The sequence below is a fragment of the Labrus bergylta genome, chromosome 13 (genome assembly GCF_963930695.1).
Source record: "Labrus bergylta chromosome 13, fLabBer1.1, whole genome shotgun sequence".
NCBI classification, from domain to species: Eukaryota; Metazoa; Chordata; class Actinopteri; order Labriformes; family Labridae; genus Labrus; species Labrus bergylta.
In genome coordinates this window covers 17,655,202-17,682,071 of record NC_089207.1, presented here as the reverse complement: position 1 = coordinate 17,682,071, position 26,870 = coordinate 17,655,202, and the positions used below count along the sequence as shown (strand labels likewise).

General features: G+C 41.0%; 1 protein-coding gene across 2 annotated transcripts; it reads right to left on the bottom strand.

The window, feature by feature from the left end:
* Positions 1-1,625: 1,625 nt before the first annotated feature.
* LOC109986053 (insulin-like growth factor-binding protein 2-B) lies at positions 1,626-26,666 on the bottom strand. 2 transcript variants are annotated; one of them, XM_065962495.1, is made up of 5 exons: positions 26,221-26,666; positions 12,896-13,047; positions 12,344-12,394; positions 9,438-9,578; positions 1,626-3,982 (listed from the first exon to the last, which is right to left on the bottom strand). In XM_065962495.1, exons 1-5 carry the CDS (start codon positions 26,573-26,575, stop codon positions 3,824-3,826), a joined length of 858 nt encoding a protein of 285 aa, XP_065818567.1. In that variant the 5' UTR covers positions 26,576-26,666; the 3' UTR covers positions 1,626-3,823. The 2 variants fall into 2 exon arrangements, with proteins under 2 accessions (XP_065818567.1, XP_020492243.2); XM_020636587.3 differs by lacking the exon at positions 12,344-12,394 and having other exon boundaries at positions 26,221-26,663.
* Between the last annotated feature and the right edge of the window lie 204 nt (positions 26,667-26,870).

Sequence of the window (26,870 nt, the reverse complement as noted above, 5' to 3'; positions counted from 1 at the left end):
CCTGATCTATCAAACCCAAAACAAAAGACACTTGTTTTGATTTGTTTTCAGAAAAGGCCAGCATCAAACTCGCATTAAAAGTGCCCAGGGACGCCTGAGATCCATGTGTGACACCAAGCCAAGCTGTCAAATTTTTTAAAAGTAACCTCCCTGCCAAGAACCCAGCATTAATACGACAAAATAAGAAGAGTTTAAAAGAGAAAACAGAGTGTCACAAAAAAGTGAATAAAGCTGGAGAGCTGTGGTTGGTGCTCAGCTCACTGGCACATGTATAATGTTGCAAGGCCAAAGTCAGTCAGGAGTGGTCTCATATGATACACGTCTGGCCAGAACTTCAAAGAGGTGTTTCTTTACACCCTCGTCTTGAATCATTTTGATTGCAAATGAATGGTGACTTTTGCGAGTGTTTGCAATTTCAGCCATGAATTTAACATACTCAGGCTTTATAACATTAAAAAACAACATGACATGTGCCGCCTGAAGAATCAGAAGTCTTTATTAGTTAGTGGAAAAATCTAGCAGACACACTGTTTACTTTATTGACTGGGAGTGTTTAAGTGAATGATCTGACTTTTTAATTTAAAGTCTGACGATGCTCACATGCCACATGTACGTTTAAAGAATGGTTTGTTTTTCCCTGTGAGAAACAATCCATCCCAAATTCAGCAGTGTGATGAATCCAATTATGTGCAACATGTGTGTCCAAACATCAGGTATGTAGGCTTCTTTTGTGCTCCTCTTTGCAGCTAAAACTTTGAAATAATATCATCAATCTACAAAAAGTTGTTGAGGAAGCCCATGGAAACACAGAGCGGCTATAGCTCTAAAAAGACCGTACATTAAGAACAATCAGCATCCACATTAATTGAATTAAGTTAAGTTTGAATTTCTGAAAATGTTTTCATGAAACCAATTGTTTTGCTTTGCAAGAAAGGCAGAAAGACAGGAGGTAACAATACTTATTTAGACAAACATATCACATGAGAGTACAGCATCTTAATTCATTTTGAGAAAAATCCGACCTTTTAACCTTTGTTGCTCAGTTTGACAGATGTTTTTTTTTTCATGCCTGTGTATTTCTTTCATATGCTAATGTGCACCTTTTGGGATCTTTCTCTACTTATGCAAGAACCAGTATTAAAAAATATATCCATGAAAGCTTATTTCTCGAGCTAAGCACCGTGTCAAAATCCCTTTGAGGGTTAGAGAAGGATCATGATGCAAAGAAATTCCCAGAATCAATTCAAATCGCTTGGATTTTCTGAGAACTTATCAAGAACCTGAGGGACCTGCCAGCAGGTTACAAAACTTATTTTTTCTCAGTCACATGTGAGCCATTCAAAGTATTTGAATAACTGAAGCAGGAATAAAGATATACAACACAACTTTGTTTAGGCTGCATCTGATCATGATGAACTCACTGTGTGTGTGGTTTTTTTTTTTTACAGTGGCTGCAATGGATTACAGATACATTTTTCAAATATGACAAAAACATTCCATGTCATCCATAACTCTTTTTGATGGGCTTGCCTGTCTAAGGGACAATAACAGTGAATTGCTTACAGCCCAGGAATGAAAGAATTGCTCCAACGAAGCTAATAAAAGCACAAACTTGAACACATTGCCACAATACTTCCAATATGCATTTTATTGTGGAAATTCATCGTCATGAATAATACACCTAGATCCATCTGTGGGGGTACCGCTTTAAAAACCACGACCTGCATGCAATTACGTGTTTGTGGGTGTGTCTGTGCAATTGCGTGCATTTGCTTACTTGGTAAGGTTTATTCATAGACACATTTACCCACTTAGTATCACATTTGTCAAAGTCAGCCCCCCAACCGATCCCTCCTTATGTCAACACTTCATTAGTTACCCCAGCAATACGCTCACAAACACGCAAACACACACATCCACTCTCACGCATACACATGCATGTCTGCAAACACAGCAGTAATAGGAAAAGTCATCCACGCAGCAGTTTCTACCATTGTTACCGTAAGTGCCATTTTTCTTTGGCGACACTGATTTGGAGCTGACAAGCGCTGATGGGAAAACTGCTGACAAACAACAACAACAGCCAACAGCGCTGACGGAGCTGATTGAAGCTAAATTGACGATTTGCTTTTACTGTGACATGTCATAAAAATGTCAATCAAAAAAGAAAACAGCAAACAACACCAGAGCCTGTTACAGTGAATGTCAGAGCAAAAGATAATTTAATTAATTCACAATGTAGGAAGCAGAGTTGATGCAGCAACAAGGAATTCTACAAGATGTAATCAACCAAAAGTATGACAGTGATTAAACTTCTAATTACCTGCTTGTCATGTTTGACTTATAAAAACAAGGTGACACAATGTGTATGACACTGACATTGGAATTAGACTGAAAAAACATGTGATATGTAAAGAGGATATAAAGAAGCACCTATGAGTTTTACACCTCAGCTTAAAACAACTAGAGACCTGTCTGACTTAAGCATAGTGAGATTCTGCCCCACCCTAATGTTGGCATTTATAGAACCAAATCTGGGATGAGTATCCAGATTTGATTCAACACTGAGTATTGAACACTGTTTGTCATTCAAAGGTGAAAAACCTTCAATACACAGTTGAAGGCCTTGATTTTATTTTTTTACAGGAGCTGGTGGAGATCAAAACAGTCAAGTGAATTTAGGATTTTGCACTTTTTAGTCAGGGGGTCTAAACATAAAGGAATGCTAATCTTGCTGAATTTGTCCCATCATTGTGGGTTTTCAATGAGACACAAGGTTTTACTGTTTATTTTTGTCAACAGAGTCCATAAAAATAAAAGGGGATTTAAATCTTGAGTAGCCTATGTGTCTGTAACAAAACAAGAAAAACTAGTACAATTTCTTCCCACAGTGATGCTCAGGGATGGGTGTTTGAGTAAAGTAAGAAAAATGACCCATGTTGTTGAATCATTGTTCTTTTCTTTTTTTTTTTGCAAAAAGGGTCGAAAAGTGAAGTAAAAGCAACACTCCCGTTAACCTGCATTCTTTCTGATGGTGGGAACAGGAAGACTAAACTGGTCCAAATAATCAGATTTTATGGAACTACTTGAGAGCATCAGGGCTCAATCTCAATAAACCAAAAAGCAGGAAGGCTAGTACAGTATATGTAGCTTTGTATATAACAATTTGCAAAGCTAACTAAAAGGGCTTTTTTCAGTGTGTTGTAATTGAAAAGACATTTGAATGAGTTCACTTTTTATTTTCCAACTTATAAAATATATATATATATAGTTTCTTTTTCCCAGCTAAGATTGGCATCCCATTTATATCAAGGTAAACACTTATTAGGATTGCGCCTCACTAAGCTAATGCTAGCTTTAGCGGATACTTTAGCTTTTACTTTCCCCTGACTTCTTTAAAGCTCAACCTTTTTGTCCAAACATGGTCATTGTAGCTTAAAAAACAACAACACTGCAATTTTGCCAAATAAAAAACAACATATGTTAAGACTATTTTTTTAAGATTTACATCCTAGGAAGAAGAAATTAGCTTTGTTATGAGTCCCATAGAAAAGAAAGGGAAGCCTTAAGAGACATACTTTTACCCTTTTTTTTTTGTCTTTTTATGGGATTTATTGACAGCTAAGAAAAAGTGAATAATGCCCACATCTTTCTTTTGTTACTTTAGTTTGTGCTTTAACCTTAACAGTCATGCAAATTCAAAAGAGATGATGCTTTACAAAACGCTGACTTATTTTCATGTTGCGAGAATAAACATATAAAGGGGAAAAGCCTCCCCAGAGTTTGGAGGGAAACACAATCCTGTCACATGTGCTGGACTGTGTTATTCTGACGTTGCTGTGGTGGGCATCACCCTGAGCTCCTCGTGAAACTGGTTACAGTTGGGGTCCCCTCTGACTTTGGGCGTTGCTGGAATCTGGACCCCGGTCAAGGGGTTAACACACCAGCACTCGCCCCGCTGGCCATGGGTGGACATGTTGCACTAGGGAGAGGGAAGAAAAACACAAACTAGAAGTTGGAAAACATTGGAAAAAGACGGAGAGGTAAAGATGCAGTGGGAAATGGGGGGAGGGGGAGGGGGAGGGGGGGGCATTAATGAAGCATGGCGTACAGCTTGAGCTGTGTGTGTGTTTGTACTTTTGGATCTTCTGGTGGCGGGGGGCCATTGGATGAGAGTGTGGGCCATGGTTTGGGTGGGACAACACTCACCCAATAACAGCCAATCCTCAGGTCATGCCCCCAACTCACAACCCACAAGCACACATGCCATCACAGACACTCACACACACATACACAAACAGAGGCATGCCAGCAGACCAGCCCCCCCGCAGAGCCCCCCTCTACTCAGAAATGAGGTCGTAATTGAAGTGGACACAGTTTACGCCGCGCACGCGGGGCAGCAGCGGTGGGGACAGCGAAAAGAATGAAGAGCTGGGGGGAAAGAAAAGACTTTCCATTTTCTTCCTTCGATGAGAAAGAACAAAAAAAGTGACAGTTACAGTAATTACCCCGCGACAAGGAGGGACAACTCTAAAAGGGAGCCGAGTGTTGAGGAGGTACAGTGTTCCTCCCTGGGAACTGAGGACTCCAGTCCGAAACAATGCTGTTGTTTGTGACCAGTGATGAAAATTGGCTGAGTGGTTGAGAGCCCTGCTTTAGGAAACCGTGGCGCCTATTCAAATCTTCTTTTCTGCTCTACTATCCTCGTAAGAAAACACTGGATATGTGACCTTGTTTGTCCTCCTCTTTCTGATTTCTTTGGATGAGCAGAGATTCAAATTCAAGCCCCCGGTCGGAACCACGGTTCGTTCCTCGGCTTAACAAAAGTCTTCCCATGAAGTACGCCAAACAGTTTTATTGCCTTGTAACCTTGAGCTCAGAAGCTGTTGCCTCATTCATGATGACAACATCTCCCCACACATTTGTGTGTTCTCGTGTGCTTGACTGTGTGTGTGTGTTTGTGTGTGTGTGTGTATGTGTGTCTAAGGCAAAGTGTTAAGGGAAAGGAGGGTGTGTGCAAGTTTATAAAAAGGAGGAGGGGTAGTTTTGTGGAAAGGGTGGCAGGTGGGAGTGAGGGGGAGGTTATATATTTTTTTCAGGGTGATTTTTCCAGGCTGATACAACAGATTTGTGTGTGTGTGTGTGTGTGTGTGTGTGTGTGTGCGCATGTTTGTGTGAAAGAGAAGAGAGGGGAAATCCAAGGGGAATTGAACAAAATGATACACTATGCATGAGCGTGTGTGAAAGACAAATTCACCCTGTTCTCACTCACAGCTCGTCAAACACATGATTTACGTCAGTTGCCCGATGATTAAAAATATGGTGTCCCTCTTGTATCATTTCTGGAATCTTTTCTCTAAGGTCTAAGGTCGTCTGAAGAAAGAACAGTTTGGATGGTGTTTGGAGGCATTTGATTGGCCAATCAAGCAGAAACTTCATTCAGGGTTAGGGCTAACAGTGTTTCAGTTCTGTGTGAAATAGGTACTCAATTGGTGTCATTCACCAAATAACGAAATTTGTTCTTAAAACCCACTTACACAGCCTTTAAGAAGATTCTGACATGCACCCAAGTTGTCTTATCTGTGTAAACACTCCAGAGTACTCTTTCACATGTTTGAGTGCCGACATGTCAGTGCAAAGGACATGTTATTGTGTTGTTGTTGTTGTTTCAAATAAAACACTTATTCCCAACATTAAAAATGTACCTTCACACACAGGTATTTAAATGACAAAACTGTGACATGTTCCATCATTTTATAGCGTCAGCTTTTAGATTAGGCTTCTTTCAAATTGTATTTATTTTAAATTTCTGGTCATGTGGTCAGTGTCTCTCTTCTATTCTAAACATAAAAAAACTACCACTGAATTACTCTTTATGGTTGGATCATCTTATGTGTCCAAACGTTGGCTATAACCCTAATGAGTGATGTCACAGTGGGTGTTCTGCCACTGACAGCAGACATTACTGATATCACTGATTAAGGTTGATATCACTGGTTTTGCCATAGAGACCACTTATAAATAAACAGCAATGTATTATTTTCAGTGGCACACAATACATTATCAAAAGCCAACCTAATCCAAGCTAATCTGTTATGGGTAATGGCAAGCGAAAGTTGACAAATTCTTAAATTTTCTAGAGCTCGACTGATTTATCAGCTAGCCAATAATATCTGCATATCCAGTGACTTTAAATCGCAGATATACGTCGATAATACTAGATTTAGTCACCAGTCAAATAGCATTTCATTCAAGTGTCATTGTATTACACTCGCAGTTCTCTTTCACCAGCAGAGGGCGCTATATGGATTAAAACATGCATCATCACTCTCCACGGTGTAATTTCTTTCTCTCTCCAACATCGATATTGGTATCGGCCCCAAAAATCTCGTATAGGTCGGGCCCTACTAATCCACCCAAAATGGCCCCTTTTCTTTATTGCATCTCAAACTTGAACCTATATTTTGGACAGATCCTCAAAACACAAGACCACAGAAAAGACCAGTGTTCTTTTTTCTAAAATGGTATCCAGTTGTTTCAAAACAAAATATATAGCAGGAGCAGTGCTTAAAGAAAACCCTCCCCCTTTTTACACAAAGCACTATGGATCTTATTGTTATGTTGGCCACATTCTCACCATGATTTATAAAGAATAATAAATCATAAACAGACATTGATTTAAACATAAAAACTGTCAGGATTAAACAAAGGAAGCGCCTGGGGCACACATGAGCTACTCAGGATCTTTAGACATGGGCTCCTCCGACGAAAAAAAAACACAGATTTAAACACAGGGACTCTTTAAGACAGGGGCCCAGGACAGGATCATAAACATCAGTGAGGAGCTGTTAGGACCCCTGGGGGCTCATTGATCAACAGTGCGTAATGTGTGCATAAGAACATTCCCTCGCAAAGAGTGGGATTCATCAACTTTTACTGAGAAATGTGTGAAAATATAAGCACAGCTCTGAGCATACTTACGCACAGAATCTAGAGGTAGAACATTGAAAGAACTACGAGTGTCACGGCACGCCAGAATCAATCTCAACATATATGCATGTTCCGAGTTTTCTTTAATTAAAAACCCCAAATAAGTGATTTTGTCTAGTTTGAAACAGATGTGTTGACTTAATTTGTTCCAAAACCTTAAAAAGGCCGACGTGGCAGGCGTTTGAAATAGATAGATAGATAGATAGATAGATAGATACTTTATTGATCCCGAGGGAAATTCAAACGAGGAGAAATGTTACATTATGGCTTGTTTTGCCTTATTAGATGATTTGGAGAACCGTGCGCTCCGCAGTAAGGGCTTTTCAAAAGAGCGCACTGATCTGTTTGGTCCAGCCTGTCCTCTTGTGAGAGCGTCACTGTTTGATTTTTCCCCAGAGAGAGCTGTGCCCCCGATGACGCTGTAACTGCACCATTCTTGGGTGAAATTGTGGAGTATTCTGTTATCCTTCAGCTGCAAATGCTTCTCGCTTTTGTGCCGCGATGCGTTTTATTTTTTTGCACTGAGCTTAATCTCAAACTTCATCTTAAGTATTTTCTCCTCTGACCTGTCACCTTGTCTCATGCAGCATTTGTTCTTTTGTTAGTAACTTCGACTAAGTGAAAAGACTAATCATTAATTGGGTCACTTAGCGCGATAGTTACTAACCTTATTTTATTTATTTATTACCATTTTTTATTCAACCTCATCCACTTCCATTTCTGTTATAAAGCTTCTTTTCTTTGCTCTCGCATTATTCCGCCGAGGTAAATATGTTCAGGTTTATAAAGAGGTGTGTTGTTAGCATAAATGGATTAGTGGAGGCGTTTCTGAATGTAAATGTCCCCGAACATGCATGAGCCTGCTGGTGAAGAACATGTGGGATTTATCAACGCTGATTACCTACCGATGTTTGTACGATCGCCGTCCGCATGTTTGATAAATACGGATTTTTTTGTACTTAGAAACATTCTAAATTTCATTCGAAAGACAGAATTTAGAACACTTTCTACACACTGTTGATAAATGAGGCCACTGGAGTTATTTGGAAAGCTTTCATGCAACTTTTCATCATACAAATTGCTAAAGGCATGATGTCATCATGTGGACCTGTCTTGTTTGGTGTTTATTGTAAGATTGCACAACATAATCTCAGAGCATTAACACTGATTATCATAAAGAGGGTTGGTTGGTTACAACTGTGCAAACTGGCTTCTTCAACATGAATTCTTGTGGATTTATTTCCTCAAGACATTTTCTCCTGGTGGTCTCCATATGTATTTTAACCTCTCCTCTTGTAAGTCATCCCTCCAAAAGTTTGTAAATTGTCTGTAATTTCTTTATATTTGGTGCCTTTACACTTTGCCCCTACTTGTATTTACTTTTCTAATGAAATTGTTTCAATCAAGCTCCTGATATAAAACAAGAATCATGTGGTAAGATTGATAATAAAGCATGCCAGTAACAGTTGTGCATTTGAGCCATTGAAACTTGTTGGAAAGCGTTACAAACACCAATCATTAACAGGTGGTTTACGTCAAGAAGCGGTCTCAGTTTGATTAGTTTAAGGCCCACATGTACTTGATTAGGTTTAGGCAAAAGATTTAGCTTAATTTTTATGTACTTAGGTTACATAACACACGCCCACTGTATGGACCCATTTGGAGTCGACGTTACGATATACATCACAGCAGTTGCGTGCGCATTTTGGTGACAGTAAACACAACAAAAGCAAGTGGAGAGTAGCACAGAGAAGCTGTACCTTTGAGGATATTTCTTTACATACATTAAACAATTGATTCAATAATTAACAAAGAGTTAATACTAGTCTGGGCATGCAGTTGACTGTAAGTATGTAGTTGTTTGACTTGTTAATGATAGAACGTTTCTTGTGTAGCTGCGTTGGATGTCCTTGCTGCTGGCTAGGCAGCATGTGTCTCATTAATACACAAAAAACTATCTGACAAATCTTCCAAAGACATAACCGCTGAGTACATAATTGTATGCGTCAAAAGGTTTGGATGCCTTTAGTTCTTCTTTAGTATAGACGATGGGTTTCTCCACAAGGTATACCAAGATGTGCTGTGTTGAACACCAGCCGCTTTTGGCCATTTAGGTGGAACCATGACCCACTGAGCCGAAAGTGAGAACAGGTCAGGAAACCTGACAAGATTAGCTTGTTATGTAAATCTATGACTTTTCCCCCTTTAGTGTGGAGCTAACACTCCTTTGTACAGTTCCTGAGTTCAATGCTACTTAAAAATAACAATAGCAGCATTGCATCCAGGAATGTCCCCATTGGGAAACCTTCATTGTCATGTTTTACTGAGATGGACCACTGATCGAGCAGCCATATTTGAATGATTAGAGATCGAGAACGGACCCAACAGCATCACGAAGTGTTCATGGTAGAAAGGTAAAATGAATAAGTCCAGTATCCGTGGCTCACCTGTTTGAGGTTGTACAGTCCATGTTTGTCACAGTTTGGAAATTTGAGCTCGTACAGGTTCTCCAGCGGGCCTCTGTTATCCTCTGAGGTCATTTTGGAGATCTCCTCTAAGACTTCGTCCAGCTCCTGCTGACAGGCGCTCTGAAAGGACGAAAGGGAAACAACAGTTATACCAGTATGATAAAAGAAGAGACAATTAAGAACTTATCTAATCAGATGTATAAATACATAACCACAAAACTGTTTTTCCAATTAACTTATCAAAATTATCAGGAGGCAGGAAACACAGTATGAATAAGTGTGACTTGTGTTTGAAGGCAAATCTAAACTCGGCCCAAGAAAAAGAATGGAGGAATAAAATACTTCTGTTTTACTTGTAAAACTGTCACAAATACACACATTTATAGCTAACCTTTAATGAGGTGTGGTTAGGCAAGCAGAAAGTTCAGCCAATATTATTGATGTGAGTTGGCTGCAGTGGAACATGAGTGGATAGACTGCTGGACTCAGCAGGTGGCCGTTGCCACACACACATGCACACCCACACCAACACACAGACCTGGGCAGACACATGTTGTTACAGTAGAATACTGTGCACATTGTTCCTGCTGGTTTTGTGTGAACAAACACTGACCATATATCCAGGTGTATACGCTCACATGAGTGAACACTAATACACACACACACAGAGTGTATCAGGCTGCCAGTGGGATCAAAGGGGTCCAGTCTTATGATTAGTTGGATGAGGATGAGAGAGAAGGGCAGGAGGAGGTGAAGTCTGCCATGAACCTTATCAGACATCTGAACATATGGATGAAAGTACCCTTTCTTTCTTTCTTTCTTTCTGGTTCTTTCTTTCTTTCTTACTGGTTCAGTCTTTATTTCTTTGACACAGTCTTTTATAACGAACAAACATATTAACCTACACATAAGTACAAACAACCTTAAGTTGAACTGATGTCTCCCTGCTCTCATATTTTAGGTACGGGATTGTTTCTGTCAGAACATGTAAATTAAAGTTATTTGTTGCTGTATCAATTCTTCTTTATTCATACTTGTTTTGAAGAGATTTCTTTATTTTGTAACTAAGCTGGAGAAAAGGGGAACTAAATCGGTTAATTGTCAATTGTTAATTGTCACAGGTGAAAATGCAATATATTTTTATTTCTATGCTCAGTTTCCTTTTAGTAATATTTTTAACATTCAACTTTTTCAGATGTATAAATGTCTTTTGTGACATAAGCATCAGTTTAAAAGCTGAGGTAGTGGCGCCGGATAGCTAGTCGGTTATTTGGCATGCCCCATGTATGGAGGCTTAACAGAACCCGTGGGTTCGAATCCGATCTCGGCCCTTTGCTGCATGTCACCTCCCTCTCTCTCTTCCCAACATTCACTGTCTCTCTTTGGATACTTTACGCCGAGGTAACAAAAATGTTTCAATAGCTAAAATCCAAAGTCCAATCAGACAAACCTCAAGGTGATGGAAAAGTACATGTAGTCCTGTTCCTGATGGAGGTTTATAGTTGGTCTGTGTGCAACATAAGGAAAGGATTCCTTCACCATGAATATGGAGAGCAGAAGTGATTCAGTAAGCAGATATTATATAAAAGTTCATATGGCTTACATATTTCTTTTTGCGCTGAAACCACAAGGATTCTATAGTGGTACGTTTGAAGGTTGACATTTATATGTATATCTGGCGATGGGCAGTTACATAAAATCAATGTTGAATACGTTACTCCTTTGTTGTTTCAAGATTCATTATCTATTTTTAAACCTAATAACAGGGACCAGTAAACAGACCGAGATGTTTAAACTCTGAGGATCTTCTTCAAGGTTTCCTGCTACAACAGCTGTCATGAAAATCCCCTCCTTTTATTCTACTACAGATTTAGACATATTGTCTTCATTCAGCTAGATTACCGTGCGGACATTTGTAATTTAAGAAAAACTAAATATATGCAAAATCAAGGTAGTTAACAAAGTGACATGACCTCAGCTGTGACAGAGAAACGTACACTTTGTGTACAGTTTTTGACCTCACATGCCCACCCACAACGAGGTGCATCCATGCTTGACACCAGCTGTCTGACGTTCTCCCCCTGCAGCTGCATGACTCCCTTTTAGTGAATTCCTTCTTTTGTTACTTATAATGATCCTGACTATTGTTTTGTCCTTTCCCGCTTATGTTTTGGTTTTGTTTTATTTTTGTTTTGTTTTGCTGCAAGCGAGCGAGTTAAGTGAGGGAGAAAATTAGCAAATGCACATAGGATTGTTTGCCAGGTTGAGTCGTATATGGGCCTCTGCATGTGAAGCCCCCCCACCCCAAGACCCAAGCTCATTTGCATGAAACAGAAGGAATATCTGTGTTTGTACGTCACCCCATTGAGTCTTTACTAGGAACTGTTTTTATTTTGTACATCTTGTGTTTGAATCTGTGAAATGAGTGTTAATGAATGGGAAGCGGGAGGGTTTCAATCTATAGACTGCATTGAAACTGCCAACACGCATTCCACTGTGAATTGCAAAACAATCTTCACATCATCAAGACGCTCATTATGCACAATTATTGTAGCTAAGATAACTCAGTGTGAATGCAGCTCAAGCTGTTTGTACGACATTCATAATTTAATATGCACCAAACAATCTAAGAGAAAGTGCTTGAATGTCCTAAAAGTAGAAAGACATCATTATTTTAGTATATTTCACAGCTTAAAACTCCCTAACTAGTTTTGGGCTTTTTATGTCTTTATTTAGAGATAGGACAGTGGATAGAGTTAGAAACTCATAACACTTGTTATGAATTGGATGAATACAAACGATTGATTGATAATGATTGATTGAAACTGGGGGAAGAGAGAGTGGGGAATGACACGCAGGAAAGGAGCAACAGGTTGGATTCTAACCCGGGTGACCGCTTGGAGAACCACAGCCTTCATACATGGGGTGCGCATCACCTGTAGGTAACAGGATTAGTGTTAATTAAGGGTTAAACGAGGGTAAGAGCATTTTTCACACTCTTCAAATTTTTTTCATAATAAGAGGAAGACTGCTCCTAAAAATCATCCTGATCTGGGTGTTTACACAAGCACCTCACGGCGGGAGACTGTGGCTTATTTTATGCAGGTGAAACATTGCCAATGTAGACTCAGTTACACACATGATTTCAGAAGGGACAGTATTGGGTCCATACAAAGAAAACCAGGTCAGGTACTTATTTCTCAGAATAAGTCATTTCTTATTTAAGAAATATTCAACTCAATTCACTGGCTTACATCTCTGTTTTTACTCTTGAAATGCTCAACAACAGGCCACAAGGAAGTGAAAATAAATACAACGTAAAGAACATCTGTTTTACAACTTTGTGTAGTGTCATAGCTAGTAGTTAGAATAAGTAATTGGATGGCAGTAAGCCTTAAATCGTTACTCAATAATAGTTGGATTTCTTGAGTTCTGACCTGAGGCGCTTTCGGGATCCGTAAAACCTCGGGTTGATTTATCTTCATCTTAGCGTTGCGCTCGTTCTGGTGTTGTTTCCTGGCCGACTCATGCCAAAACCAAGCATCTATGGCAGGTCTTTTGGTGAGCGGATTCTCGGTCCCGTGCACCTCTACAACCAAAAAACACAAACACACAAACCTGCTTAGAAATACTGTTGATCTGCAGCATCTGTGCTTTAAATGTGGCGTCTTCATCTACTTGAAAACAGACTTAGTGATCAAAGAAACCTACTCAAAGATCATTCAACCTTTTGGTTTACTCTCTGGTTTTAATCACAAGTGTAACATTCAATACTGTGGAGGTTCTCTGAAGTGCTTGAGTCAGTTCTTTGAGCTTGAAAGTAATCTGTGTCGTGTCTTTTAGGTATGTGGTTAATGGACAGATGTTACACGCACACACAAGACTGTCTAACATCTCCGCTGCTTTCTAATATAATCACACACACGTTCATCTACATTTATCTATTCTTTAATCACAAAGCTGCTATTAAAAGCCAACATTTTGTCTAATAACAGGCTCTTGTACAAGTCATCGTAATCCTGGAATTAGAAGATCAAGTCATGCTAGGTCCTCAGGGCATCCTTTGTCCCTCCTACCTTCATGTCACTAATTCTATGCTGGACAGTCAGCCGTTGCAATGGCTGTAATTACCACGGCGACAGTGTGAAGAGAGCCGCTAAGATCTTTCTCTGTGAAATAGCTGTAAGTGCTGCATCCAGCCGTCATGCTGGGCTCAGCACACAGTTTACACACAGGTCTCCTCTGAGCAGCGAGGTCACTCCAAGTGTGCTTCCTGCTGCTTGTTACACCAAAAGTATGGTCATCATTTGTGCAAGACAGGAGAGACAAAACACAAACAGGCTAACCAGTTAATTCAGAACAGATACCGACAAAGTATGAGAACAAATTAATACAGAAAGTCAGTAATAAAAGCAAACAATCTTTTGTGCAACTAATTACTGAAACACAACTATATGGAGCAGTTTGAGACAAAAACAGTGACTGAGTTAAAGACCTGAGCTCGACTAGCTAGTCATTGCTGCTGAGTCCAGACTTGTGAAGTTCTTCTTGATAAGGCGTTTTTATGCTGAGTAAGGACTTTTCATTGGTAGCTTACCAGCCTGCCTGAGGCTGCTTGTATGTGTGTGTGTGTGTGTGTGTGTTTCTAAGTGAGAGAGTGTGTGTGTCTGTAATTAGCGCTGTAAAAACAGCAGCCTTACACTGAGGTTGTAAATCACACCTGAGAGGGAAAGGCCCCCCTGTGAATCCTGCAAGCTCCTTACACATGTCTGAAATGTTTCTGTGTGTGTGTGTGTGTGTGTGTGTGTGTGTGTGTGTGTGTGTGTGTGTGTGTGTGTGTGTGTGTGTGTGTGTGTGTGTGTGTGTGTGCATTTCTGTGCATACTTTGCCAGGTGTACATTTTTACCAATTATTTGAGAAAGTTTGATTTGTTGATGTCCTCATCTTTAACCTTGTTTTACTTGTTTTTCATTTAGGGTTGTGCATGGGGACACTGGATCATAATAGAGATTGGGAAAAGTCCTGGTTTGTAGATTTTGCAGAAAACAAACATGCCCTCAAGAAAGAGTCAGAAAAGAGAGAGAAGTGAGCCAAGCAAACATTATGTTGGAGTACTTAGGGTGACCAGCCAACACTACATTTTTAAATTAACTTTAACATTAGCACTTCTTTAAAATGATGTGAATTTTGACCATTGGTCATAGTTGTAATTTGTGATTTACGCATTTGTGTTGTTGTTTTCCATTATCATTTTGGTACAGTTACATACAAAGCTTTTTTTTGGCTGGTCTCCCAGTAACAAACTACACAATACAAAAAACAAAAAGGCAGAAACAGGACACATCACCTGTCCCTCCCCTCAGCACACCATTTGATATGTAAGACTTTCAAAAGTACATTTCTATCCACTGGTCTCGACCACAGATCTAAGGAAGCCTCCAAACATGTCATTATATTTGTACAAAGAGTCTTTCAGTTTGGCAAACATCAGTTCATATGAAGATGTAACAGTCATATATTCAATACAGTGCTTGTAGCTTGGTGTGCTTGTTTTTTCCAGTTCTTCTTGTGTGCTAAAGTGTGCTAACCCAAATTCTCCCTTTGTGAGTCCAGCTGGGAGAATGGATTTGTCTCCAACAGGCAAACATGTGGTGTGCTGGGCAACGGTTGATCCAAAGACTCCTCGCTTGCCGCACCACTCATGACAGAATGGAGAAAACCATTGGGCTTTTTTTTTTTTTATGTTAAAATACCAATAAAAATACCTTGAACAAAAAATAATAATAAAGGAAAATATGAAAATGTGATTTTTTAAAGGCAAATGAGCCTCTAAGCTGGGTGCTTTAGCACCAACTATTTAGCATTTGGATCCCTTGAAGAGTCATTCATTGTGTTTGTGCATGTAAACATCATATCCCGATCAGAAACAGGGATAAGTCCTTATGAGATAACTGATTTTGCTACCTGCAGGACATTAAAGAAAACGGTACACTGTGGCATTTATACTTCTTACCCCAGTTTCTGACAGTTGCCAACTACCTGCACAGGCACGGCCTCAGCCAAGTGACTTGTAAACAAAACAAACATGGCGGGGGCACCAAGGGCATCTTACTTCTGGACTGAAGAAACATGACTATGGTCAAAAATACGAACAAAAGAAGTGTCTCTGATCCGGCAACTTTCAAATTTTACAAAATCTTGGACGTGATACTTGGCCACTGTCCGCTGGACACTGCAGCGGATGGTGGTCGGCTTCTCAAGTGCAACGGGATGCTGAGCCTACAGGGAGACACATAGAATCTTACTGCCAAAATAAGAAGCAGAAATTGGAAACGGGGATACAAGTAATTATCATGTATACAGGGATATGAATAACCAGGTTAGTCTGCGTGCATGTAAAAGATATCCCAAATAATATCAAAACCGGGGTAAGGCTCTTAACCAGCATACAATAGTCCATGCAAACACACTGATAGAGACAACAGGTAACAGTGAAGAGAGAGGTAACAGTATATTTTCTAAATGCAGCAGGACAGTTAACCGAGTGGCAACCATAGGCATGCTATAAAGGTATAAAGATGCCTTTATTTATGTTCTAATTTATTTCTACAGTTGTGTGAAGGACTTGTTTCTATAGACACTTATAGGAACTCATGACAGCATGTTCCAGGGAGAAAAAACAACACATCGTTAGCCAACAGCTGTCATCTAAATACTGTGTTGTTGATTCTGTCTTCAGTGCCATAGAAACTACCTGTCTCGAGCTGTTGGGAGTGTTGGCTTTGAGTATTGCCTTTGAGCAATGCTTTCACAACTCTCTCATGGCACAGAGTGAGTAATGTCTTTCCAGAGTTGCTTGGAGTTCATATATTTGCTCTGTTATCATATACAGTGAGGCTGTGTGTGCCTCCACAGGCCAGAGTGGCCCAACAGTACTTCAAAACCATTGTCACTGTAAATGGTTCCTCTCAAGGCTCGGCCACTTCAAACACTTTACAGCTGGCAAACGGACAAAAAGGAATTGAATAATGAAGAAGGTTTTGCGTAGCCAGAGGTCCTCTTCAAACCTTTTACGGTTAGTTCTCTCTTTCAACTCTTGGTGCTGCTCTGCTTCATGTGGCCGAGTGTGTCATCCTAACCAAATGACGCTGCCTTTGTACTTTAAAGAGAAAACTGTTTCCAATTGGCGCTCTGAGACTGTTTGTCAGACTTAAAAGACAATAGTGCACTTTAAGGTCAAGTTGAATTTGATCTTATAACACTATAACCACGATGCTCGCTGATACATCATTTCAAGTGGCCCTCCGGTGTTGTAGTGCAGAAAACAAACGTCTGCGTTATTCTTTGTGTGATCATAACGTTTTTTTTCTTCTCGTATGTGATTCCTTGACTAGTCTATAACAAATGACTACATATTTATCTGACCTGCAACAAGTCAACAAAGTCCTTTCCCTCAGTTTTCTTTTCTATTTAGCTCTAGCAATTAACTTCAACTGAGCTGACTTCATAAAAACTTCATAACAAGTTTGCAATGTGTGCCAAGTTGTAACAGTACAAGTTGGTGGACTGACCCGAGTATTATAATCAATCGACTGTTTTTTATTGTAAATGTAAATCTGTAAAAGTAATGCATTACCAATGTGGAGTAGATGGAACATATTTGAATTATCAGTGTTTCCCTACAGAGATGTCTACCAAAATATACTTTTCATTCATCATACTTTAAGAAATGCTTTTTTCTTAGGGCACACTCGGTTCCCAGTTCGATTTGTTTTAATTGGTGTTTTCTCTGAATGTGATTACTATATGTAATGGTAAATGGACTTGAGCTTGTAGAGCACTTTTCCAGTCTTCTGACTACTCAAAGCCCTTTTACACCACAGGTCACTCCTACACAATCACACACTGATGGCAGAGGTTGTTATGTAAAGTTTCCATCAGTATTAACTAATCCCATTCATACACCACGGACAAAGCAGCAGGATCAATTTGGGGTTAAGTGTCTCACCCAGGGACACTATAGTATTTGAGCCACACTGTGTTGGTTATAAATACAATTTTAAATACATATTTTTAAATGTTATTTGTTGAGTAGTGTGGCTAAAATCCAATTTTGCACGTCGATTTAATGTACAAGTACTTCAAATTGTAGTCATGTATTGAACTTAGTAAATGTACTTAGCCTGTTTGGGTAATAACTTCTGTCTCATTATTGTTGAAATCTTAAAATACAAAATGTAACATCTCAACATGACCTGTTCTGAGATCATAAAGGCAGAGGCAGGCTTCCTATTAACACCTCAGGAGGAGATTTCTCAGAATAGCAGGCACCAACATGCAGCTCCCACCCAAAGTGATCTCTCAAGGCTTCACCTTTTCCTGCAAACACATCTACAGAAATAAATTAAAGAGCTGAGAGAGCAAGTGAGGGAGTAGGAGCAGGAGCATGTCTCAGCAGGGAGATCACCTGCAGGGCTACACGGCCAGTCTTGGACCTCGCCAACATGAGAAAAAGAAGACAGACTGAGAAGAACAAGTAAGGTGCAACAATGTTCTGAAAAGGGGTTTGTCATGCGTGAAATACAGGAAGCTGGACCCAATTGCAGGGAAAGAAAACAATTTATTTTAAATGTAAAGGCAAACAAAAAATGAATTAAAACCAAATACAAAATGTCTAACTGAAAAAACCACAAAGGGTAAAAAAAATCACAAGGAATCACAGGAAGAAACTCAAACATATGAAGACATCTAACAAACAACATTGGGCCTCATTCACTAATAAATGCATAGAAATGTTCTTACTCTGCACATAAAATAAGTGCATACGCAAAATCACCGTCAGATTCATGACACGTTCGTACCAGCCAATTTTGTTTTCACTAACTTGCGTATGTTCGTGAATCAGAATCACTCTAAATCGTCAGGCGCGTGCCCGCAGCCTGCAATCAGCAATCAGCACACTACCACACCCCCATCTCTCCATATAAAAGGACATCCGATTGGTGTATCAGGATGAGAGTGGTGAGGTGGAGACACGTAGAAGTTTTTAGGAGATGGCCCCAAAAGGCTAAAAAGAGTCTGGGGGCTTAGATGCCGTTGCAGCAGTATGTGCATTGGGAGTCGTAATCAGCTGATCGGTCATGTTCGTCACACTCTTCAAACATGTTTTGACGGTCTGATGCGCTCTCTTCTGAAGGCACCGGCTGCTATTTCTTTCAGCAAGGCTTGATCTTTACACTTTCTTAGACGTAAATCATAATCATGTATGTTCCCTGCATGCTCTTAAATATTCTCAGATTAATCAGATGGTTTTGTTGACAGATACGATCTTTCATGGCAATATTAGTGGGAGAGATCGATAATTAGATTTAATATTTTAAATTAAAATGATGATAAGGCGAACATTTCATGGTTATTTAATACATTTAGTCAATGTTAATTAACATTTTTAATGCTTGTCTTTTAAAAAAAAAATTAAATATATATATTTATATAACTTTTTTTTTTTTTACAGAATGTATTTTTAGTATGTCATGCATTTAGTTAAAGAGTGTATGTTAACATTTTCTGAGAAAGCTGGTCAATCATTTGTTTGTACGCATGCTCTGAGGAAGTTCTATTTTTGTTCGCACAGTAAGAACAAATTCAAGTAAGGTGAAGTAAACATCAGAGATGCTTTGCCACAAGCGGCAACTGTAGGAACTACACTCTTAACTATGGTGATACAGAGCTTCTTCCGAGATGGCATTTCTTGGATGGAGCATCCACATTGTTGTAACCTGTAACCCTTCCGCATCTTCAGCAGGGGTCTCAGGTGTTTCGCCCCTTAACCTGAACACCTCGCCTGAGTGGGGCAGCGAAGACTGACTAGCCTTCACCTGCAGAAGGGTTCCAACTGTGGGCTCTCTTCACCCACAGCCATCTTGAGCTGGACTCGGCTGCTGGAGCTATGTCCCTGGTGGCTTTCTTCAGCTGTTTGGGCTCCAGGCCCACCCTCTGGAGGAAGTAGCGCACCGATTTTGCTGGGAACCCGCGGCAGTCAACTTCAATGGGGTAGCTGGTTGCATGCCACCCCTTTAAAACAGCTTCGTCGACCAGGTCTTGGTATTTGGCTTTTTTCAGATGGTGGGACGTGGCTAGCCTCTCTTCCCAGGGCACCGTGAGCTCAGCAACTATGATGGTTTTCATTCTCCTGGATAGCAGGACCATATCTGGTCGGAGGGAGGTCACTGCCATGTCCTGTGGGAAGACAAGCTTCCTCTTCAGGTCCACTCTCAACTCCAAGTCGGAGGCTCGTTGCAAGGTAGAGGGTGGGTTCTTGGCCACCGTGTTGGTCTTGGCCTTGTCTCCTTTCCTCACAAAAGTTATGGCTTTGGGCAGTTGCTTGTTGTTGGCTTTGACTCGCTGCTGTTCCACCCATTTGGCGATTTCCGTGAGGACCTTGTCGTGCCTCCATCTGTACCGCCCTGCCAATGCCTTTGGACAACCAGTCAGGATGTGGTTCAGTGTACAGGACGCTGCTCCACATTGGTTGCAAGATGAGGCTTCCTCTCTGTCCCAGATCTTCAGGTTTCTTGGGGTTGGCAGCAGGTCAGCCACAGAGCGCAGGAGAAAGCTCAACTTCCCTTGGTCGGTCTGCCACAGTTCCTTCCAAGAGAGCGGTCGCTCCTGTGCCTGGTCCCATTGCGTCCATCGACCCTGAGAGGCAAGTCCGATCGCTTTCACCTGGCGCTCCTCTTCTGCTTCTTCACGGATTCTTTACACCATGAGGCCTCTTCTAGCTCTGGCATCAGCCCTGCTCTACCTCTTCTCGCTGTAGTGTCCAAGGCCCAGGTGTCCCTGGCATACCACGCCCACAATTTCCTGTTTTTGATTCCAGTGGGATTCTGCTTCTGTCACGGCTTGCTGGGGCTTCCACTTTCTGCCGCACTTGATGGTCTTACCTACTCTTAGAATATATTCAAGACCATGGTTGAAGTTGTGTACAAGGCGTGCCACGACACCTTTGGCGCGAAAGAAGGCAAGACTTCCAGGGCCACCAGCAGGGCCAAGCAGGAGACAGCGGCAGATCAAAGAGCTGCGAGAAGAATTAAAGACACTCAAGAGAAGGTGGCGGGAAGCAAGTGACGAGGAAAGAGCTGCCCTGGATGAGATCAGCACAGAGACGCGGAAAAGGCTGATCCAGCTGCAGAGAGCTGAGACCACACGGGAGAAGCAGAGGAAGAAGCGCCAAAAGAGGAAAGCCTTCTTTAACAACCCTTTCCAATTCACAGCAGACCGACTAGGAAAGCCCAAGGGTGGGACCCTGTCATGTGCAAAGGAGGAAATAGAAAACAGTGTGGCGGCTGCACACAGAGACTCCTCCAGAGGTATTCCTCTGGGTGAATGTCCTTTCCAACTACCGAATCTTACACTACACACCTCTTAACATGGCTGACTTCACCATGGATGAAGTGAGGGCAGTGGTGACAAAAGCACTGGTGGGATCAGCCCCAGGACCATCAGGCACCACCTATAAATGTACAAATGCTGCCCACTGCTGCTGAAGAGGCTCTCAAAGCTCCTACAGACACTGTGGAAGAGGAAGCTGGAACCTGGGCTCTGGACTCTCACTGAGGGCTACTTTGTGCCAAAAGAGGTAAATTCCACAAGACTCGACCAGTTCCGGGAGATTTCCCTTCTGGACGTAGAGGGGAAAATCTTCTGGTCCATCATCACCAAAAGGCTAACAACATACCTGCTTGCCAATGAGTTCATCGATCCCAGTGTCCAAAAAGGAGGAGTACCAGGATATTCCAGCTGCCTGGAGCATACAGCAGTGATTAGCCAGCTCATCAATGAAACCAAGAGTAACAACAACACACTTTCTGTCGTTTGGCTGGACCTCGCCAAAGCCTACCCAAGCGTCCCACACCAGCTGATCCGAAAGGCACTGGATCACTACCGAGTTCCATCAGAGGTAGCGCTGGTAATGGCACACATGGATGCGCTGCGGATGAGGTTCACAGTGGGAAGCGTCACCACCAAATGGCAAAGGTTCGAGAAGGGCATCATGGCAGGATGCATGGTTTCCGTGGCCCTGTTCGGCAGGGCCGATGAATCTGTTGCTAAAGGCAGGAGGAATGCAGTGCAGAGGCCCAAAAGCAGACAACGACACGAGACACCCAGCTTGTCGAGGTTTCATGGACAACGTGACGGTGATGACTCCATCTATGCAGGGGACACAGTGGATCCTGAGCGCACTGGAAAAGATGGCGACATGGTCACGCCTGCAGTTTAAACCGGAAAAGTCAAGGAGCCTCAGTATCTTGAAGGGGAAGCTAACAGGAAACATCTTCAGCATCCAAGGCTCTGTGATCCCAACAATCCAAGATCAAGGGATCTCGGAAAGCAGTATGACAGCTCCTTAAAGGACAGTGGCAATCTCACTAACACCAAAGCCCAGCTGAACACATGGCTCAAGGCAATCGAGCACAGCCAACTGCTCGGGAGGTTTAAAGTCTTGTGCTTTCAGTATGGCATCATACCCCGGCTGCAGTGGCCCTTCCTACTTTATGACTTCCCCATGTCCCAAGTGGAAGTAAGTATATTAAGAATATATTGAAGAATCCCAGATTTGTGCTTCAAACGTTCGTACACACAGTTTAAGCATATATTTGTGCATACGCACTGTTGGTGAATGAGGCTCATTGATCTGACACAGAAGGGAAGAAACCCCGAGACTAAATAGACACAGTGGTAATCAGACACAGGTGAGACTAATGACACAGGTGAAGACAATGAGGGCAATCAACACTGGAGGTAAAACACACAGAGGCAGGACACGAAACACTGAGGACAGATATCTCAAGAATATAACAATAACCACTAAAACAAAGAAACACAAGGATAAGAAATTACAAAATAAACAGGAAACACTAAAGACCAAACTAGGAAACATTAACACTAGAAAAGATAACTAACAAAACAAGGATCAAACCAACTAACAGAGTAAACCATGACAGGGTTCTTTTCTTTTGTTACATGTGTACATAAAATGTTGTATTATTCCCATACATGTTAACAGCTTCACTGCTGCATTGAGACCTTTTCATACAAGACATTCAACTTCTAGAGTAAAAATAGGTTAACTGAGTTAACAAAGGAAGGTTTGCAATTTATTTTCTAAATTTTGGATTTAAGACATCTGGAAAAGTTGATTATAAAGTTAAATACATTAATTGATGGCAAAGCTGATGTGAAGTATTAACACTCCATATTAAGCACTATTAAGTACAAGCAGAGGACAAAATTGTCCTTTGCTCGAGCTGCAATTGCCTTTGTCCTGCATTGTTGTGTTAGCAGGCTAATGTTAGCACACTTTGGTTAACTCATAGCTTCATATTGAACATAAATTTACATGGAAAGACCGTGATCTAAAGACACTTATGTGACATCCAAATAAGCAGTCAGTAGGCTCGAGTTGACTGCCTGAACCAGCTCACAAGCGTCGCCTGATACAAGTTCACACAATCGTAAATGGTAAATTACTTATTTTCTTGGCACTGATTATTACAACTTTTTAGAGACTTTCTACCTGATAAGATTCTGCTTTGTATAGAAGGCCTATTAGAGCATTATTGAAACAAGCAGTATAAAAGCTTGTAAATTGTCAGGAGATGTGTGCTCACAGAAACCTGGAGTGGATTATTCAAACTTTAAACTGTTTATTCGGCCATGCAGTTTGGTTCTGCAGGTGAGAACGAACCACTTGAACTCTGGCTTACACCAAATAGCCATAACAAATGACCTTAAAATGCAACCCTCTGTCCTCTTTCATGTGCACCACAGTGTGGCTATTTAGGAGTGAAAATATAATCTCCACCAGCTACAGAAAAAAGCCCCCGAAATGTGAATTTTAATGGGTAAGAAGGAGACAGATGTTGACATCTGATAGCCAGCAGTCGCTCATGCTTAGAAAGCCAAGCATAACACAGTGAACTCGGGGCAAACCGCAGACTGATCTGATGCTCATTTTCAGATTTTTCCTTCATGGGGTCTAAGTGGTTTGAACACTAGAGACGAGTAAATCACAGCAGAGAGTGCAGAAAAGTCCATCATGCTCAGCTAAAGCAGAAGAACTGGAGCTGGGTTTGTTCTTTACTGAAAGATATCAACAAAACCTCCAAGACTTCACAGCACAAGACGATATCTGCAGCTTCTATTATAATATTTCTATATGGTAATATTTCAGTCAAGAACTACTTAAATACGTTTTTCTGAAAGTTCACTCAAGTTGCATAATACTATTGTATAATACTACTTGATAGAGAATTAGGATGTCCTTAATTTAATGGAGATTTACGACACCCTTCTGAAGGCTGTCTGTGACGTGCATCTTTCATTTTTACAGCTCCTTTGAGTTGCTACGTTGAATTACGTTTTTGTTTTGTATATGTGTACTAAACCACTTCCCTTAAGCACCATAAAAATAGCCTATCAAAATAAGACGCTCCCAATAGGAGAGCTTTGAGGATACGCAGGTTACAGACATGTTACGGGTTCGTTGAGGGGATCCTGCTTGTTTGCGCTCACAGATGTGGGACTGCCACTGCCTGCCAAACACATTGCATATGTCAACATTCATTTTCAGGAATCAATAGTGACCGTTTGTCCCTAATAACCATAATGTGGGAGAAGAGAGGCTGACGTTTGTATGTCCCTCCAGGATTTCTGGGATATATCTTTCTGGTAGTTATTTTGACAGAAAATGTTTGATGTTGAAGTGGATTTGATGACATAGAAAGAGTCCTGCAGTAAAAAAAAAAGTTGTTTTGACTAAGTGCGCAGCTTTTCCATGAACTCTTTAAGGTATTTATTTCAAGTATCGTGCCTTGATATGATGGCAGGTCAAAACTAGCAGGCTGGGGGATGCTGGCACACTTGCAGAATAGGAATCTAAATGTGTCATTTGTGATGAATACTGTTAAATTAAAGTTATATATCATTGGCAGAGGACCAACTCTATAAATAATGATATACAGTACATTAAAGCTGGTTCTTTACTGTAGACTAACACTGTACCTCTAAGAAACAACCAGAAAACAACAGCTAGTCCCTGACAATACATGTTTGTTCCTGGGACAATTTGCAAATATTTAGTAGATTACTGGGAAAAAGCTGGACTCTTTTCTTGTTACTGTCAAAAACAGAGGGAAGGGTCAAAGCAGTACTTTGACACTGCATCCCATGATTGTGAGTCATGTAACAAAAAGTTTCAAAACCATTTTAATGGGACTGAAAACCCTTGTGAGTGAGTAAAATACCTTTTAGTGTGCCTGGACTTATATTTTTAACCAATACTAGTCAAGACCTCGAGCTTAAATCCAAATTTACTTGAATTGACTTTTTATGCCTTCGTTACATGGAAAAGAAAGGGAATAGTGTGAGAAATCAGTGAGAGAGACTGGGGAATGACATGCAGCAAAGACGCCACAGGTTGGAGCCAAAACTTGGGTTTAGGACTTTAGCCTCTTAACATGGGGCACTCAAACTAACCACTAGTCCACCGGTGTCCCACAAGTTTTTTTACATTAACCTTTAACATCAAGTTTGCCAAAGTACTGTATCAACTTATAGTGTTGTATTTTAGAACATGTTTGCTAACAGTGGTCAAATTAAAGATCTAGCAATCAGGTGACATGTTTAGGAGTCATGCTAATCTCATGTTTCATGTTTAGCTTTCATTTGTGTGTTGTGTCTGGCCTCCTGAGTAATGGGAGTGCAGGGTCTATTGAGTGTTTCAAAAGTAAAATAACTAAACTTCCTGGAAATGTTCAGAACACCAAAGCCTTTTGGCATCCATGAACTCTGGTGGGACTTTTCCAACGCTTTAGTCAATATCACTAATCAGTTAAAGACACAATAAGTCACTTTTCAACCTTAAATTAGGAGTTTCAAAGTCAATATAATATTACTAAAACTTTCAACGATAGTATTGACATATTGACAATAGTATATTTCCCCAGTCCACATAGCGCCCTGTTCTCCTGCTTATAGCTCTATGACAGTTTGGCAGCGGGCCGTGATTCTCTCGCAAGAAGTGCATTCGTGTCTTGATGGCACTAGCCAGTTTGTCCGTCTCTGTTCTGTTTGATACGAAGGCTGAGGTTAAGAGATGGAAGAGGACGGTGACGGATGTAGCCAGGAAGCCGACATCCATGCCGATATTATTCTTAAGATATTGCAGCTTAACATTAGGCTGTATTATTGTTGTCTTACAGTACGCTTAGTTGCTTTACCCGGAGAAAGTCATCTAAACCAAGTTATTGCTCAGACTTACAAATAAATAAGTGAATCCATCTCGCGACAAAAAGTTGTCGCAACAACAAGCTGTAGATGCTTACAGAGTCCTGTAATATTACTGTGCCATGTCATTTGGTATTTGGTTTCAACATCACCCCTCTGCTTGTCAACAAATGAACACTGTTTTCGATGGGAAGCGATAACAGCACTGTTTTAGTGCAGTTGGATTTAGAGATCTTCGATGGGCACCAAAGTGCACCAAACCAAATTCGTACATAATGGTGCTCTTAAGTGAAACCACAGATTTGTTACCTTTTTTTCTGGTTGCTTTGTCTGAGTGTTTTTTTTTTTGTCCTCCTGAAAATGGCAACATTCTATGTGGGTTCATACCCGACTCCCCCATTCACAAAACACATAGACATGCATGGGATCCATTATTATTTACATCCTTGTCAGTGCGTTTTCTTAAAGAACTCACCATTTGTAGCATCCAGAACAGTTGTGACATCCAAATCCACTTTCTGTCCACATCGTCCTAAACCATGTATGAGCTGCTGCAAAGGAAAGTCATTCTCCACACTCGGGTAGCACCTCAGGCCGCCTGAGCACCTCGGGGAGTAGACCCCGCAGAGCTCGCCTTCTTGCCTGGCGCACACCGGGCAGCAGCCGCAGACCGGCTCCCTCACGATCTCTGTACATAGTGCTGTGACTTTGGGGCAAGCTGCTTGACGCTCAGCGGTGCAGCTCGGACATCTGAAAGCCAAATCTCCAAGTAACATTCCAGGCAAAGTCAAGTATGCAAACAGCAGAGCGTAGTTTAAATATATGACCATCCTAACTGTGTTAAGTGCACGACTGACAGCTAAAAATGACCCTTGGAAGGAATGAACAGTCCGAGCCTCAGAATACTCACAGTAAACTGTGTGAGTAAACACGGTGATGCAACTGACAGGGTCCTATCTGCTCTCATATGTTACCAATGAAATCAGGGAGCCACATAGTCTCTCCATTACATAATACATATACACTGTAGACTTTTAGTTTGTTTATTGGTGTTGTTTCAGGCAAAATAACAATGAATAGAATTGAAATATTGAAATACATTGTCCAGTTTTGCATGCAAAGGCA